Raw genomic sequence first — 18825 nt, 5'->3', positions numbered from 1 at the left:
ATGTTTCTATTACATCCTGCCCTGCTATAATAGAGACTGACATGTATTTATTACCATGTACTATTTCTATGTCTGGTTTAAATTTCATTCATTCATTTCCCTACTGACATTGTATTCACAATGAAGTGTGATTAAAACTGGTCTGAGTCAAATTGATCTGCATGCGTTGATATAAAGCAGATCAATGTGCTAACATGATCCAAAGGTTTCCCTTTAGACCAACAAAGATCCAACGATAGACATTGCTTCCAGCAGTTTTCTAAATAAACTTAAAGTGACTTCATCAACTCCCAAGTATCTCCTGGGTATTGTCCCTGAATCTGCTCACCATACTGTGATGTCTCTTTATCATCGCCTAACTGGAAGGACTTTCAGATCTTAGAGCTCATCCACTTTATCCACCATGCTGGTTTTGATACTATAGCTAGCACCCACACCTAACCTTAACTAAATTCACACCTTAGTCCTACACCTAAGCCCACACACGTTGACTAAAAATATTGATATGAACGGCAGATTTAAGTCGACCTCATGAATTACATCAACTAATCACAACAGCCATTGAGTTTCATACAGATGGTAATAACATAATTTGACAGAATAATTCCTGTGACACAAACTAATATTTTAACCACAGACCAAAACCAGTCCTTAAAACATAAACAAATTTTTTAGCACGGCTTAAAGATACTAGTACTGACCTCTTACAGAACAAATGGGGTCTGGTTTGAACCTATGAGACCGAGCATAGAGCGTGAGGGACTCACAGGTAGGATGTACCCAAAACACTCCAGAAGCTTCTGCAGTGAGGAAACCTGCCCCTGACTCTCACCTCAGCAGAAATCAACGAGCTCCTCTTGCTGACCAACGAGGATCTGGGATGAGGAGGCTTCTGCTTGGAAACCTTCAGAGAACATCAGTAAAATAGTTGGTTTGTGCCAGTAAACACTAGAAACAGCACACAGACATGGGAGAGCTTAAAATTAAGTATAGCAATAAAGAAACATCAAAAAGATATTTTGGATTCAGATTTAAAAACATAAATATGTGGGGTTCAGATATGATTAAGACTACAACTCAGTTGGTGAGTGTTTAGTGTAAAATCAAATGCATGAGAACATCCACAGTGTATATCCTTTGAAGATATCCTCACATAGATGCATGCATCATCTCCTGATAGTTGCAGGTTACAGGGGTGAAGATTGTCCTTATTAGCTGTGGGAGATTTACCCACAGTAAAGCCAGAGAGCAAAACCACATCCTGCAACAAAGCACAAAAAACCCAACAACTGATAAATAAACAGGACAATACAACCGTTCAAACTCAGAGAGCCAAAAACATATCTGTCTTCCCATAGGAGAATGGACTGAAGCAGCAGAAGTAGAATATTTAGAGATATAAAAGCATCACAACAAGCCACAGATGATAAGATGGTTTGAAAACTAAAAACGGTCTTTTGTTTGACCTTTCAGATGCCCTCAAGCTGAATGTAACATATCCAGTCATGACTGAAAAAGGCACAAAACATATTGTGAATGATCTTGCTGCAGAGATGCTCAGCCTGAGCAGACATCTAATCCACTGCTGGGTGAAGCAGCAGCTTGGACTACAATAACGTTCGCTGAGTTTTTCACAGCTTTAGATTCCACTGAGGCACAGCTGAAGAGGAAGCAAAATGTACGGCAGACTTCAACACTCGCGGCTTGCCTGTTCCAGAAACAAACTCTCCCTGAACAGAAGGATCAGTATTGAAGGACAGAGCGTCCTAGTCAGCTACAGCTGTTAGGCAGACTCACTGTAACAAGTTTGGCAGAGATGTCAAAGGAGCAGAGAACAGCCTTTCATCCTCATTTATTGGTTGCAGCATACAAGACATTCCAAAGGTTTCCATACAACTTTCCACATTTTGTCACAATACAACCAAATACTTCAATGCCTTTTTGGATAGTTTCTGTTGAAACCAAAATAAAGTATAACTATCCACATTAACAAAAAGAGCAGGTATTTTTTAAAATAAAGACCTGAATAGGGTGGCATATACAGGTCCTTCTCAAAATATTAGCATATTGTGATAAAGTTCATTATTTTCCATAATGTCATGATGAAAATTTAACATTCATATATTTTAGATTCATTGCACACTAAATATTTCAGATCTTTTATTGTCTTAATACGGATGATTGTGGCATACAGCTCATGAAAACCCAAAATTCCTATCTCACAAAATTAGCATATTTCATCCAACCAATAAAAGAAAAGTGTTTTTAATACAAAAAACGTCAACCTTCAAATAATCATGTACAGTTATGCACTCAATACTTGGTCGGGAATCCTTTTGCAGAAATGACTGCTTCAATGCGGCGTGGCATGGAGGCAATCAGCCTGTGGCACTGCTGAGGTCTTATGGAGGCCCAGGATGCTTCGATAGCGGCCTTTAGCTCATCCAGAGTGTTGGGTCTTGAGTCTCTCAACGTTCTCTTCACAATATCCCACAGATTCTCTATGGGGTTCAGGTCAGGAGAGTTGGCAGGCCAATTGAGCACAGTGATACCATGGTCAGTAAACCATTTACCAGTGGTTTTGGCACTGTGAGCAGGTGCCAAGTCGTGCTGAAAAATGAAATCTTCATCTCCATAAAGCTTTTCAGCAGATGGAAGCATGAAGTGCTCCAAAATCTCCTGATAGCTAGCTGCATTGACCCTGCCCTTGATAAAACACAGTGGACCAACACCAGCAGCTGACACGGCACCCCAGACCATCACTGACTGTGGGTACTTGACACTGGACTTCTGGCATTTTGGCATTTCCTTCTCCCCAGTCTTCCTCCAGACTCTGGCACCTTGATTTCCGAATGACATGCAGAATTTGCTTTCATCCGAAAAAAGTACTTTGGACCACTGAGCAACAGTCCAGTGCTGTTTCTCTGTAGCCCAGGTCAGGCGCTTCTGCCGCTGTTTCTGGTTCAAAAGTGGCTTGACCTGGGGAATGCGGCACCTGTAGCCCATTTCCTGCACACGCCTGTGCACGGTGGCTCTGGATGTTTCTACTCCAGACTCAGTCCACTGCTTCCGCAGGTCCCCCAAGGTCTGGAATCGGCCCTTCTCCACAATCTTCCTCAGGGTCCGGTCACCTCTTCTTGTTGTGCAGCGTTTTCTGCCACACTTTTTCCTTCCCACAGACTTCCCACTGCGGTGCCTTGATACAGCACTCTGGGAACAGCCTATTCGTTCAGAAATTTCTTTCTGTGTCTTACCCTCTTGCTTGAGGGTGTCAATAGTGGCCTTCTGGACAGCAGTCAGGTCGGCAGTCTTACCCATGATTGGGGTTTTGAGTGATGAACCAGGCTGGGAGTTTTAAAGGCCTCAGGAATCTTTTGCAGGTGTTTAGAGTTAACTCGTTGATTCAGATGATTAGGTTCATAGCTCGTTTAGAGACCCTTTTAATGATATGTTAATTTTGTGAGATAGGAATTTTGGGTTTTCATGAGCTGTATGCCAAAATCATCCGTATTAAGACAATAAAAGACCTGAAATATTTCAGTTAGTGTGCAATGAATCTAAAATATATGAATGTTAAATTTTCATCATGACATTATGGAAAATAATGAACTTTATCACAATGTGCTAATATTTTGAGAAGGACCTGTATTTCTATTCAGTCCCCCTTACTCTGACACACCTAAAATAACACCAGGACAACTGATTGATATCAGAGATCAGTCCCCCTAATCTGTAAACAGGGTCCAGCTGTTTTTTAATCTGACACTAAGTTTAGCTATTTTGTTTCTCGACTCTGAGGTTTGTTAGAGAACCTTAATAAACACACAGCATCATGAAGACCAGAGAACAAGGAAAGGTTGTGGAGAAGTTTAAAGCAGAGTTAGGTTCTAAAACAACATCCCAAGCTTTCAACATCTCACAGAGTTCTGTTCAATCCATCATCTGAACATGGAGAGGATGGACCAACTGCAGACCTACCAAGACATGAACGTCCACCAAAACTGACTGGCTGGGCAAGGACAGCATTTATCAGAGAAGCAGCCAAAATGGCCCATGGTAATTCTGGAGGAGCTGCAGAGATCCACAGCTCAGATGGGTGTATCTGTTGACAGGAAATATATTATTTGTGCACTTCGCAGATCTGGCCTTTATGGAAGAGTGGCAACAATAAAGCCATTTTTCATAGAAAACCCAAATAAGTCTTGTTTGTAGCTTGCTACAAGCCATGCAGGGGACAGACAAAATGTTGAAGAAGGTGCTCTGGTCAGATGTAACCAAAATTAAACTCCTTGGCCTGAATGCAAAACTGAATATCTAAAAACTCATCCCCCTGATCACACCATCGTCACATAAAAGCATGGTGGAGTAAGAATCATGCTATGTAGATGCTTATCTTCAGCAAAGACATGGAACATGGATGGATCTAAATACAGGAGAATAAATACAGGAGAATCTGGAATTTTATTTACTGATGAAAAAATAGAAAACAAATCAGTTTGCAGATCAAATATATACCAAGCTGTTGTTAAAGACAGGAAATAACAGTTGAAAAGCATTCCAATTAAACTTGATCCTGCTCAAACCTTTGGGCTTGTAAAGTAAAAACGGAGACATCCTGGAAGAAAACCTGGACTGGAAGACTGGGGCAGAGCTTTACTTTCCTGCAGGTTGATGACCCTGAACGTACAGTCAGAGCTGAAGTGGAATGATTAGATCATATTCAGGTGCTAGAGTGGTCCAGTCAAAGTCCAAGTTTACTTTCTCATCCAGTTTTTATTATTGCTTTCGGAGCATGGATGTCATTTCTGAATGAACCATGGAAGTTTGTTAACAAATCTAACCAACTGCAAAGTAGATTCAGCATCCAGAATGAACAATTTGGACAATCATTCTCATTCACACACTTAAATCCTATGACTTATAACTTGAATCAGCCATGTTATACATTGCCTTTTTTTATGTGTGCGGCTTAAAAAACGATATTATGGGTAGAATTTCGATCGGTAGAGGAGGTCACCGAACACCAACAAAGAAGAATTTGCAGGAAGTGTCTGCGCAACCATGGATAAAGTGCGGCGGCTATCCAAAGTGTGGCTTAACTTTAGTAAAAGAAATTACCAGTCAACTCAGTGTAATACAATATAGATGATAGCACTACACATTAGTCTGAGGCAGTCCTGCTGTCACCCATGTCCTCTGTTGTGGTTGTATGAGCCTTTGTCTGCACATGGGTTCCCAGACACTGCATGTGACCTGTCTTTAGACCATGTGTCAAAGTTAACTTCAGAGCTCTGGACAGCAGTCCCAGATCTCCTGGCCAACAGACTGTGCAAATGTTTTCACCGCTACATGTAATTGTTTCTGCGCAGCAAGGCCCTTTGCATTTATCCCAATATACTTGTTAAAAAAATGAAATTATATTTTTTTGTCTCCAAGAAAGCAGTTCAGGACAGGTTTTGGACACAGATGTCCTCAAAGTGCATCATTTAACTGATTTGTAACTGAGTTTAAACACACCGAATTCAGCAACACTTTAGCCGCTCAGGTAAAAACCTGTTTATATCAGAGATGGAATGTCACTGTGTTGTATTTTAATAGACCCAGGGTCGAACAACAGACCAGCCCTTCGTTAAATGATTAAACAAACGTACCCCTGGACTGACTCTGTGACTGAAGCTCTCAGCTAGTGCTCCAAAAATAACAATGTTGATGGAAGTCTTCTGAGAGCAGACACTCTGCATGGCATCATCTTCTGAAAAAAAAAAAAGAAATCAACAAACACTTTATTACTAGAGCACATCACCTTCAGCCAATTATGAAGAAACACAGGTATAACAAGGTTATATTAGCTGGTTAATAAGTGAGGCTATTTAGGCAGGTAGAAGAAGTGTTTTTTACAGACATGTTCCTTTGCCGACTAGAGTTATAATAAGAGTGAAGGCTGTTGCTTCTTTAAGCCAGGTTCACACGGTATGGTTATAAAAAAAATCTTTGATCGTGAAAATCCTAAAGAAATCTCTAGTGGTGTATATTGATGCAAATATTAGTGCCTTGTTTTTTGACCTGATACTGTGCATGACCCGATAGAACTATTTTGTTCTTTCTTGTGCCGACTTGATCTATAGCAAGGTTTAGGGAGATGGCTTCTCAGCCATCTTCAAAGCTGAAGTATGAGGTACTGTGTTATTTATGTACTCAACATTTCTGGGAAGAAATTACAACAGGTTTGACCTCGGCCCCTCCCAGGTCTCATGGGAATGATCTTGAAGCTGTTATAGGGAGAACTCTTTACTTTGTGTAGTTAGAACGATTTGGCGGCACTCCTGAATGCATGTCTGTTGCTGTGAAATTATTCTCCCTTGCAAGGTTTTCACAACATGTGCAAAAATTGGTGCTCTGTGGCCCTTCAATGTGACTGGCTCATCAACTGCAGATTTAGCTGTCAAGACCAAAGACCACTGATGTCAAATATCAAGTAGTGATTGAAACTTCCTGGGAATGTGGTGCAGCAACAAATGTCTATAGTCATTTGTCCCAATCATGAGTGCTTTCACAGAGGTGTTCGTTTCCTCCTCCTCTCCAGCTTTTTAAAGTCAAGTTCGATTAAGAGCATTGATTCTTGTAAGTTGCTGTCCATTTATTGTTGGACTGACATCTTGGTCAAGACTATCTGTTTTTTGTTTCACATGTCCAGTCAGCTTAGGCAAACTGTATGATGGGTCTGGTTGCCTTTATAATAATAATGCATGTTATTTTAAAGTGCCCTTCAAAACACTCAAGGACAATGTACAGACTAGAGGCTGACATTTTTTCGGGAATCCCACGGGTCACAGGATTCGGGACGGGAGACAGCATTAGTAAAGATCACGTGATTGGGAAGGTACAGGATAAAAAATGAATGGGAGCAGACGGGATCGGGAGCTAACCAATAGGAGGGAAAACAAACTAGGATCAATTGTCTTTGGAAATGTAAAACTGAGACTTTATTATAAACTTTAAGAAAAAAAAACTTGGATCGACGCCGCCATTTTATAGTTTTTTTCCAAGATGCCTATACTATAATGCGAGTCAAACGAACTACACGACCCACAAGCCAACAGTGCTTCTGATCGATGTTTTCCACCTGCGTTCAGAATGGAGGGAGCAAACGCAGGTGGAGAACTGGACGTGGTAAAATTGGATTTGCAACGTAATGTCAGAAGTAAGAACTTATCTATTAAACTCATAGAGCTGACAGGAAAGTCGCAAATATTACCGAACTTCAGGAGAGTTGAATGCAGCGGTGTTAACATGTAGTCTGCTGCTTGTAAAATGTATTTAGTCGTAATCAAGTACATCAGTGACTAAGGGACACTTGTAAGGCAAATTCTGGATTGAATAAGCCCTGCATCTCTTCATCAAACCAAAAGTACCATCACGTGTCAAGTCTTATCTGACCAACAAAATTGCTCGCACTAAAGATTTAAGAAATAAGGTACGGAAGCCGGCAAGAGGAATTTTTTTTCTTTTGCGTTCCCACGCCATACTTTTGCGTTCCCTCGCAAAAGTTGTTAATTTTGGAACAGCAGCACATTTGACAAACTGCTCACAAAACAAACAGCACTAATATGGCATTGGTATGGTTTATTTGTCATATGCAGGTTAACATGCAATCAACAATGTGATTAAATGCTTGGGATAAGAAGAACCGTTCAAATCACGATAAAAACAAAAGCACTAATGGCGTGCAAAAAAAAAAGTGCACATCATGCAGCAGTAATAAGCAAATAAAGTGTCACAGATGTGGTTTTGTGCAGTATTATTGTCCAAAGTTCAGTAGTTTGACAGCTTGTGGATAATAACTGTCTTTAAGTCTGATTGAAGATAATTTTATTTAAGGCCGATTTCAAAATAAAACTCAATAAATCTCAAAAACGGGTTTAGTGTTTGTTCCATTTTTGCATTTTGCATTTTTGCGGCACGTCTACAGATGTTTTCCTAAATGTCCGGGTCTGTGTTCTGTCCCGCCCCCGTCATTTCTGTCCAATGGGAACAATGATCGTCACCCGCGTGGCTTTGTTTACAAGTAATAGTTCACTTGCAAAAGTACAATGTGAAAACAAACCGCACCAAATGAAAAAAAAAAAAAAGTTAGCTTTTGGTCCGGACCAAACAAGCGGATCAAATGACTTTCCTGGTGTGAATACAGCCTTAATTGCATAATAGTCAATTTCATGATATTGTTTCTAATGATGTATTAAATAAATAAATGGTACCTTTAATTTAATGGCACATTTAATGTTACATTTACTTCACTTATGGGACATTCACAAAATTTATTTATTTAATGATGATTTTATTGTATTAATTTTGTCCAGTTTGACCCACCATTCTTGATGCCTGTATAGGAGGTCATGTCCGAATTTGAATCAGGTGTTCTGGAGCAGACACACATCTAAAACTTGCAGGGAAGGGGTCACTGAGGACCAGGGCTGTGAACCATTGAGGTACAGTTTTTAAATTGTGAAGGTAATGCCTTTTTGCACTTTTGTTCACCAAGTACAGTTCTCTTACTAGGTGCATTTTTCTTTCGTTTTAGCAACTTGAAACATAAAAGTAATGTAATTGTTCAAAGGAAACAATCGCTTAATAAATGAGTAAAATACAACTATGTACAATTTGTTTATTCAGCTAAGATAGGCATGGTCTGTTTCCTTGTTAAATATTTTATTATTTCTTCATTATTATTCTTTTTACTTTAACTGGCCTTTACTACAGCTAAAAACAGGGACCTAACTGGTCTTCCAAAGAAATTGCCAAAAGACTAAATGAAGAAAACAAAAATGGGAGTGGCACAGGAGTGGGAGTCGTTCTAAATGGGAGCGGGATGGGAGTGGGAGTCAATTTACCAGGAGTGGGATGGGACAGGATTTTTTTTGTTATGCTGGCCTGGGATTGGGATGGGACAAGACATTTTTCTGTGGGAGCGGGATGGGACAGGAGAGAAAATCCACTCCCGTGTCACCCTCTAGTACAGACAAATGAGGAACAAACACAAAATTACAAGACACAGAACAGATCAATCATAGCATATAAGCAGTTTTGAACAGATGGGTTTTGAGTCTAGACTTAAACAGAGGGAGAGTGTCAGTGTTACGAATGTACGAATGAGGGAGGGAATTCCAGAGTTTGGGAGCAAAGCGGGAAAAAGCTCTGCTTGTGGATGGCCTTGAACGCATACAGAAGGATTTTGAATTGGATTCTGAATTTAACAGGGAGCCAGTGGAGCTGCTGCAGGACTGGGATGAAGGGTTGAAATGAGGGGGTTTTGATAATGATATGAGAAGCTGAATTATGAATCATTTGAAGCTTATTGAGAAATTTTAAGGGAAGACCAAAGAGAAGAGTTACAGTAATCAATGCGTGAAGTGACAAGGCTGTGGATAAGAATAGAGACAGTGTTGAGAAAGAAAGGGGCAAAAGCGATTAATATTACATAGGCTGAAATATGCAGAACATGTAATGTTTCTGATGTGAGAGGTGAAAGACAGAGTGCTATCGAGGATGACACCCAGGCTCTTGACCTGAGGTGAGGGAGAGGCAGAAGAATTGTCAACTGAAAGTGAGAAATTGCCAGCTTTGGAAAGTACAGATTTGGTTCCTACAAGGAGGATCTTGGTTTTGTTGCTGTTAAGTTTTAGGAAGTTAGAGGTGAACCAGGATTTAGTCTCGGAGAGGCAGGAAGTGAGCAAAGAAGGAGGGAGAACAGAGTTTGGCTTACTAGATAAATAGAGCTGGTTGTCAACCAGTCAAAAGGGGTGTGAGAGATGCCAATTGAAGATAATCTGTGGAGAAGGATAGAGTGAGAAATTGTATCAAAGGCTGCACTCAGATCCAGAAGAACAAGAATAGATAGCAGACCCAAGTCAGCTGCCATCAAGATCAATATTGGGTTTCAATACTGTGGCGAGGACAGAAACCGAACTAGAATTGTTCGTACAGGTTATTGTGATTTAAATGGGAGTGAAGTTGAGAGACAACTGTTTTTTCAAGTATTTTGGAGACAATAGGTAAATTAGAAACGGGGCGAACGTTATTGTAGTTGTTCAGATCTGATTCAGGTTTCTTCAGTTTAGGAGTGATACATTGCCTGGCCAAAAAGAAAGTCGCCACCTGGATTTAACTAAGCAAATAGGTACGAGCCTCCCATTGGATAATTACTGCATGGGCAATTATGTTTCAACTGGCAACAACTGGTGCAATTAGTTGCTTCTCATTTCTAAAACAACCATGTCGTAAGTCACATCCCATGGTCGTGGAAAAGATGTCTGTCTGTTTCAGAAAGGTCAAATCATTGGCATGCATCAAGCAGAGAGAACACGTTTGATTTAATCTAAGGAGATTGCAGAAACTACCAAAATTAGGTTAAGAACTGTCCAACGCATTATTAAAAACTGGAAGATAGTGGGGACCCATCGTCTTCGAGAAAGAAATGTGGCCAGAAAAAAATCCTGAATGATCATGATCGGCGATCACTTATCATTTGGTGAAATCAAATCGAAGAAAAACAACAGTAGAACTCCAGGCTATGTTTAATAGTGAAAGTAAGAGCATTTCCACAGGCACAATGTGAAGGGAACTCAAGGGATTCCGACTGAACAGCTCTGCAGCCTTAAGAAAACCACTAATCAGTGCGGCTAACTGGCAAAAAAGGCTTCAGTTTGCTAGGGAGCATAAAGATTGAACTCAGGAGCAATGGAAGAAGGTCATATGGTCTGATGAGTCCAGGTTTACCCTGTTTCAGAGTGATGGGCGCACCAGGGTAAGAAGAGAGGCAGGTGAAGTGATGCATCCATCATGCCTAGTGCCTACTGTACAAGCCTGTGGGGGCAGTGCTATGATCTGGGGTTGCTGCAGTTGGTCAGGTCTGGGTTCAGCAACAGTGTGTGTTCAAAGAATGAGGTCAGCTGACTACCTGAATATACAGAATGACCAGGTTATTCCATCAATGGATTTTTTCTTCCCTGATGACACGGGTATATTCCAAGATGACAATGCCAGGATTCATCGGGCTCGAATTGTGAAAGAGTGGTTCAGGGAGCATGAGACATCATTCTCACACATGGAATGGCCACCACAGAGTCCACACCGTAATCCCATTAAGAATCTTTGGGATGTGCTGGAGAAGGCTTTGTGCAGGGATCAGACTCTACCATCATCAATGCAAGATCTTGGTGAAAAATTAATGCAACACTGGGTGGAAATAAATCTTGTGACATTGCAGAAGCTTATCGAAACAATGGCACAGCTAATGAGTGCTGTAATCAAAGCTAAAGGCGGTCCAACGAAATATAAGAGTGTGTAACTTTTTTTTTGGTGGCGATTTTTTTTTGTCCAGGCAAAATAGTAGTTTTGAAGAGGGCAGGGACAATTCTAAAGGTAAGTGAGGAGTTAATAATGGCAGTTATGAAGGGGAGGAGAGGAGAGGCTGAAGGCAAGACTTGACCAGAGCAGTTGGGACTGGATCAAGCAGACAAGTAGAAGTCTTAGATTTACAGATTAAGTCAAAGATATTGGAGATGATGGGAAGTTAAAAACTGCACAGTGGCTAAGTGAGGGTAGGGATTTCAAAAGATGTTATAGGTGATGACTAGGGAGACAGTCGCTGATGAATCATGTGGATTTTCACACAAAAAATAGCATTATAAGTGGGAGGGGAATAAATCCGGGGTTGGTAAAATGTTACTGAACAGTGAAAACAAGGTCTTGAAATTACCTTCATTACAGCAGATCAAACCCGAAACATGACTGGACCTTGAGCAATAGACTTCTTATAATGTGCTTTGTGAGTTTTATACATTTCTTTATGAATTGGAAGACCAGTTTTCTTAAGGAGATGATGACATTTAGCCTTATGGACCAGAACTCAGGGGTAAACCAGGGGGGAGTGTGGGAGAAGGTAACAGTCCGAGTTCATTTAAACAATTGTTATATTGAGCTGTAAGTTCATCCGGGGTGGAAGAAGGATGTGGAGCCAAGGTTCTGAGGATGTGAGAGGAGACAGAGTCAATGTTAATGTTCTTAATACTCCCAAATGAGATGAGTCAAGGTATCTTGGTTATAGACAGACAAAGAGAAACATGAAATGACAGGAGGAAATGATCCGTTATCTGAAGTTCATCAGCAGAGCAGTTGGAGGGCTGAGGCCAGAACAACAAATTAAGTCTGGGGACTGTCCTTTTATGTGTGTGGGAAAGTCAGTGAACTGGTTAAATCCGAAGTTTTCAGGTATGATATGAAGTATTTGGTAAGTGGAAGATTATCATTGTCCATTGTATATTGACAAATGGCATTAGGAGAGAGAGAGGACAGGTGAGTGAATAAATAAACCAGGTTTTTAGAAAGTCACTGTGTGGGTTAGGGGGCCGATAGACTGCACCGATGATGGTGGGAATGGGTCCAAGGAGTTTAAATGCGAAGCATTCCATAGATGTGAAGGTTGGCAAGGACACGAGCAGCACTTTCCATTTCTCGCGGTGAATTATCGCCAACCCGCCTCCACATCGTGTAACACGAGCTTGGCAGATGTAAACAAAACCCGGAGGGGTAGAGTCATTCAGTTATGAGCAGTCATTGGGTTGTTGCAGGGTTCTTTCAAGCAAAGAAATCAAACTCAAATTCAGCGAGGAGATATATCTATATATCTATATCTATATCTAGATATAGATATAAAGGGGTTAGACAATGAAACTGAAACACCTGTCAATTTAGTGTGGGAGGTTTCATGGTTAAATTGGACCAGCCTGGTAGCCAGTCTTCATTGATTGCACATTGCACCAGTAAGAGCAGAGTGTGAATGTTCAATTAGCAGGGTAAGAGCACAGTTTTGCTCAAAATATTGAAATGCACACAACATTATGGGTGACATACCAGAGTTCAAAAGAGGACAAATTGTTGGTGCACGTCTTGCTGGCGCATCTGTGACCAAGACAGCAAGCCTTTGTGATGTATCAAGAGCCACGGTATCCAGGGTAATGTCAGCATACCACCAAGAAGGACAAATCACATCCAACAGGATTAACTGTGGACGCAAGAGGAAGCTGTCTGAAAGGGATGTTCGGGTGCTAACCCGGATTGTATCCAAAAAACATAAAACCACGGCTGCCCAGATCATGGCAGAATTAAATGTGCACCTCAACTTTCCTGTTTCCACCAGAACTGTCCGTCGGGAGCTTCACAGGGTCAATATACATGGCCGGGCTGCTATAGCCAAACCTTTGGTCACTCATGCCAATACCAAACGTCAGTTTCAATGGTGCAAGGAGCGCAAATCAGGGCTGTGGACAATGTGAAACATGTATTGTTCTCTGATGAGTCCACCTTTACTGTTTTCCCCACATCCGGGAGAGTTACGGTGTGGAGAAGCCCCAAAGAAGCGTACCACCCAGACTGTTGCATGCCCAGAGTGAAGCATGGGGGTGGATCAGTGATGGTTTGGGCTGCCATATCATGGCATTCCCCTTGGCCCAATACTTGTGCTAGATGGGCGCGTCATTGCCAAGGACTACCGAACCATTCTTGAGGACCATGTGCATCCAATGGTTCAAACATTGATCCTGAAGGCGGTGCCGTGTATCAGGATGACAATGCACCAATACACACAGCAAGACTGGTGAAAGATTGGTTTGATGAACATGAAAGTGAAGGTGAACATCTCCCATGCCCTGCACAGTCACCGGATCTAAATATTACAGGTCTTTCTCAAAATATTAGCATATTGTGATCAAGTTCATTATTTTCCATAATGTAATGATGAAAATTTAACATTCATATATTTTAGATTCATTGCACACTAACTGAAATATTTCAGGTCTTTTATTGTCTTAATACGGATGATTGTGGCATACAGCTCATGAAAACCCAAAATTCCTATCTCACAAAATTAGCATATCATTAAAAGGGTCTCTAAACGAGCTAATCATCTGAATCAACAAGTTAACTCTAAACACCTGCAAAAGATTCCTGAGGCCTTTAAAACTCCCAGCCTGGTTCATCACTCAAAACCCCAATCATGGGTAAGACTGCCGACCTGACTGCTGTCCAGAAGGCCACTATTGACACCCTCAAGTAAGAGGGTAAGACACAGAAAGAAATTTCTGAACGAATAGGCTGTTTCCAGAGTGCTGTATCAAGGCACCTCAGTGGGAAGTCTGTGGGAAGGAAAAAGTGTGGCAGAAAATGCTGCACAACGAGAAGAGGTGACCGGACCCTGAGGAAGATTGTGGAGAAGGGCCGATTCCAGACCTTGGGGGACCTGCGGAAGCAGTGGACTGAGTCTGGAGTAGAAACATCCAGAGCCACCGTGCACAGGCGTGTGCAGGAAATGGGCTACAGGTGCCGCATTCCCCAGGTCAAGCCACTTTTGAACCAGAAACAGCGGCAGAAGCGCCTGACCTGGGCTACAGAGAAGCAGCACTGGACTGTTGCTCAGTGGTCCAAAGTACTTTTTTCGGATGAAAGCAAATTCTGCATGTCATTCGGAAATCAAGGTGCCAGAGTCTGGAGGAAGACTGGGGAGAAGGAAATGCCAAAATGCCAGAAGTCCAGTGTCAAGTACCCACAGTCAGTGATGGTCTGGGGTGCCGTGTCAGCTGCTGGTGTTGGTCCACTGTGTTTTATCAAGGGCAGGGTCAATGCAGCTAGCTATCAGGAGATTTTGGAGCACTTCATGCTTCCATCTGCTGAAAAGCTTTATGGAGATGAAGATTTCATTTTTCAGCACCACCTGGCACATGCTCACAGTGCCAAAACCACTGGTAAATGGTTTACTGACCATGGTATCACTGTGCTCAATTGGCCTGCCAACTCTCCTGACCTGAACCCCATAGAGAATCTGTGGGATATTGTGAAGAGAACGTTGAGAGACTCAAGACCCAACACTCTGGATGAGCTAAAGGCCGCTATCGAAGCATCCTGGGCCTCCATAAGACCTCAGCAGTGCCACAGGCTGATTGCCTCCATGCCACGCCGCATTGAAGCAGTCATTTCTGCCAAAGGATTCCCGACCAAGTATTGAGTGCATAACTGTACATGATTATTTGAAGGTTGACGTTTTTTGTATTAAAAACACTTTTCTTTTATTGGTCGGATGAAATATGCTAATTTTGTGAGATAGGAATTTTGGGTTTTCATGAGTTGTATGCCAAAATCATCCGTATTAAGACAATAAAAGACCTGAAATATTTCAGTTAGTGTGCAATGAATCTAAAATATATGAATGTTAAATTTTCATCATTACATTATGGAAAATAATGAACTTTATCACAATATGCTAATATTTTGAGAAGGACCTGTATTGAGCAACTTTGGGGTGTTTTGGAGGAGCGAGTCAGGAAACATTTTCCTCCACCAGTATCACGTAGTGACCTGGCCACTATCCTGCAAGAAGAATGGCTTAAAATCCCTCTGACCACTGTGCAGGACTTGTATATGATATTCCCAACACGAATTGACACTGTATTGGCCACAAAAGGAGGCCCTACACCTGTGTAGGCACAGCATGGGTGGTGGAGGCTCAGTCAGCAGGTAGTGGATCCAAAGGAGCTTAGCCTTGAGGTACAAAAGAAGGCCCGACCCAGGTTGGAGAAGGAGTAGCAGAAGAGTCCAGAGTACTGCAGACCAGATGTTAAGTTGGGAAGCCCACATCGTTTACAACTATAGCTGTGCGAGGATGCCATGCTGCGGTGAATGACGCAGGTAGGGATCCAGAACAACAAAGTTTCCGGTGAGTAGCGGCAGCCAAATGCACAAGCGTCCACTCAACCACAGGACTTTACTGTGTCAGGGCAGATTTGGTGGCATCATCCAATATTCCCTCTGTTGTGTAAGGGATTTTATTCAGTAATAGGAACAACAGCCCACATCTTGAGATGTTAGTGTCCTAATGCGTCAACCAAAAGATAAGACTATGTACAAGGGACATTAGTGAGGAAAGAAAAATGCTTGTGTTATTTTTCGCATCTCAACAAAAAATACCATTTCCATAATTATTCTCAATAATGAGTGTAAGAACGTTTACTTTGCTATTACAACAACAAAACCCTTTTTCTAATTCATGAGCAGCTTGTTGCATGTTTACACTGCTACTCTGACCACTCGTCTTTAGGGCTTTTATCTATAAAGGTTCCGGTTGTTAACCAGGGCTGGTGCTAGAGCCTGTTCTCTACTGCCTCTAGCACTGGCTCTTATATGCAGAGAAATCTCATTCCAGAGCTTTGGGGCCACAACAGAAAAAGCTCGATGACCTCTCAAGTTCTTGATGTTTAGTAACCACCAGTGGTTTCTGAGGGAACGAGATGGGGCATAGGATGCAGCAGGTTGGACAGATATGCTGGCGCAAGGCTATTAAGAGACTTAACAACAAATAAAACAACTTTAAAATGAATCCTGAAATAAATAGGCAGCCAGTTCAAAGAGGCTAACACCAAAGTGTCATTGTACCTTTTCAAAAATCGCACTACTGTGTTTTCCACTACTTGAAGGTGAGACAGACTGACCTGGCTCTTTCCTTATAAAAGAGGGTTGAAATAATCCAGCTATGTTCGTTTCATCATTGTCATATTCTTACCAAGTATAATTTTCTCAGTTTTGACAACTTAATCAGGTACACAAACTTATGTCTGCTTTTTAAGATTATTCATGGTCTTGCTCCCCCTCCGTTATAAAAATTTGTATTCCTCAGTTAAAGGAAAACATTTCGAGTCACTTGCTAGACCTTACGCGGTGAGTGTAGGGTCCCCAAACATAGAACTTCTTTTGGGAAATCAGCGTTCTCAAGTGTGGCCACGCAACAGTGGAATACTTTGCCAACAGATCTACTGCTATGTACAGATTCTTATAAGTTCTCACACATGACAAAAAATGGCTTCTTTTGAATCAAACTTGTTCACACAATATGAACTGATGTCAGTGGATTCACCTGCTTTGAGGTTTTCAGAGTATGGATGTGATGACTTGTTGTATAGAGATTGTGTTTATCTGTCTGATAGTGTATTGCATTTTGTTGAATGGTGTCAGCCTGTTTTAATTTCTTTTTCTTTCTTTTTCAAATATTTTGAGATGTTTGTGAGTGGTGTCTGTGGTAAAGTCTTTGGAGTACGGATATTATAGATTGACTATAGAGGGTATATGTGTATGCTCTTGTAGTGTATATTTGATGGGGTTTTGTTTTTATGCATTTATTTTCTTTTTTTGTGTTGTTTGTTTGTACCAGCTGGGTAAGGGACTACAGGTGGAAATTAGCACTTAGAGCTATAACCTGATACAGTGCATCTTGTGGTTGTATACTGTATATTGTCCCTGTTTTAAATAAAATTTATTATTTTATTATTATAAGAATGAGTTTATCATAGCATTACCATTGTTATCAAACCTAGCGGCAGCATATATTTTAACACCTAAGTTGGTGACAACAAACTTCAAATGGGGGCTAAGGGTGGAAAGATCACTTCGGTTTTATGTTCATTAAAATTAATGAATACGTTTGGGCTATGCATTTTTGCTATACCCAAAGCTATGGAAGTAGCTGTGACACAGTTTGTGCCGAGCTTTAGTTTCAGCAACATGACTATGTGTTTGTTAAATGGCCAGAATTCATTTTAAAACAAGTCAAGTTTTCAGCCTGCTGACCAACAGTGCATACCAACATAAAGGGAGAGGTGGGGGCTTACTACCAGGAATATGGTGCTTTTCAAGTTTTTCTGACAAACTAATTCACAGATCGGAGGCTTATTTAGGCTGAATGCGTAGTTCGTAGGCTGGAACCAAACTGGCAACCTCCCAAATGACCAGTGACTACCCTTCTTTGTGAGCCACAGCTTCCATCAACTACTTCATCTTGTCAGATAAGAAAACATTGGGTGAATAAGAGCAATGTTAAAGAAAATGTTACCCTTAATGACAGTTTTCAGGATGAAGTCATCTGCCTCCACCCTCACCAGTGGTCCTTTATGAATCACTTTACCCTGGATAAGAAAACCCACTTTAATAAACACTGAAACATGTTTCGTTCTTACTAAAACTCAGCAGAACTCCAGCTAGAACTTCAGAGCAGAAGAAGGCAGAAAAACTACATCTCAATTAGCTTTTTAGGTGTTATAACAATTTTTACGGCATTGCAGGTGAATAAAGCAAAATAAACAAAAAACAGAGATCCTAGAACTTGGGATCTATGATGCATATGGATGATGGGTTCGACGGCAACACCATTAGTCCCATAATCAGTCACCCCTGAATGTAGTCAAGAAGACAAATGTCTGAAACAAATGCTGTGAAGTCTGTTCAAGCAATGCCCATGACATTCTGCAGTTCCAATATTTATTAGAGCTGGTAAACAGCTGAGCTAAACAAACCTTGACTGTTTTGTTGGTGCAGTTAATTCCTGGGCTGAGGAGAGAGATGAGAATCCTGGTCAGGTGTGGAGGTACCTGGGAGCCTGGCCCTGACCCCTCTGAGAGTATATACACAGCCATGATGTTAAGGTGACCTGAAATGCAAACCACAAATGGCAAAATTGGAGTGCAGTATTATCCACACATCAAGATCTTGGAGGTCAGAGATATGTACATATAAATACATACATACATACATATGGTGTATTATGTTAGAGCAGCACTTTGTCTACAGCAGACAGGAAGAGGTTAGACAAACTCCTTAGGACTGCCAGCTCTGTCCTAGGATGCCCTCTGAACACAGTGCAGGGGGTGGGAGACAGAAGGAGAAGATGATAATTTCTCCCTGCAGCTGTTGGACTTTATAACCTTCACTGACTTTAAAACAAACAAGCTC

General features: G+C 41.3%; 1 protein-coding gene across 5 annotated transcripts in view; it reads right to left on the bottom strand.

Moving 5' to 3' along the window:
• Positions 1–18825, bottom strand: part of pot1 (protection of telomeres 1 homolog) — a 118571-nt gene that overhangs the window by 64024 nt on the left and 35722 nt on the right. For 3 of the 5 annotated variants that reach the window (XM_047388409.1, XM_047388390.1, XM_047388424.1), the window contains 5 exons: positions 18390–18523; positions 17930–18002; positions 5652–5752; positions 1154–1261; positions 833–904 (listed from right to left, as the gene is read on the bottom strand). In XM_047388409.1, coding sequence (XP_047244365.1) covers positions 833–904; positions 1154–1261; positions 5652–5752; positions 17930–18002; positions 18390–18509 — 474 coding nt within the window. In that variant the 5' untranslated portion in view covers positions 18510–18523. Of the gene's footprint in view, positions 1–832; positions 905–1153; positions 1262–5651; positions 5753–17929; positions 18003–18389; positions 18524–18625; positions 18723–18825 lie in introns of all 5 variants that reach the window. The other 2 variants (XM_047388418.1, XM_047388399.1) reach the window with 2 other exon arrangements.

This window comes from Girardinichthys multiradiatus, chromosome 2 (assembly GCF_021462225.1).
Source record: "Girardinichthys multiradiatus isolate DD_20200921_A chromosome 2, DD_fGirMul_XY1, whole genome shotgun sequence".
NCBI lineage: Eukaryota > Metazoa > Chordata > Actinopteri > Cyprinodontiformes > Goodeidae > Girardinichthys > Girardinichthys multiradiatus.
Note: the sequence above shows the minus strand (reverse complement) of the source record. Positions and strands in the feature narration are given on the sequence as shown.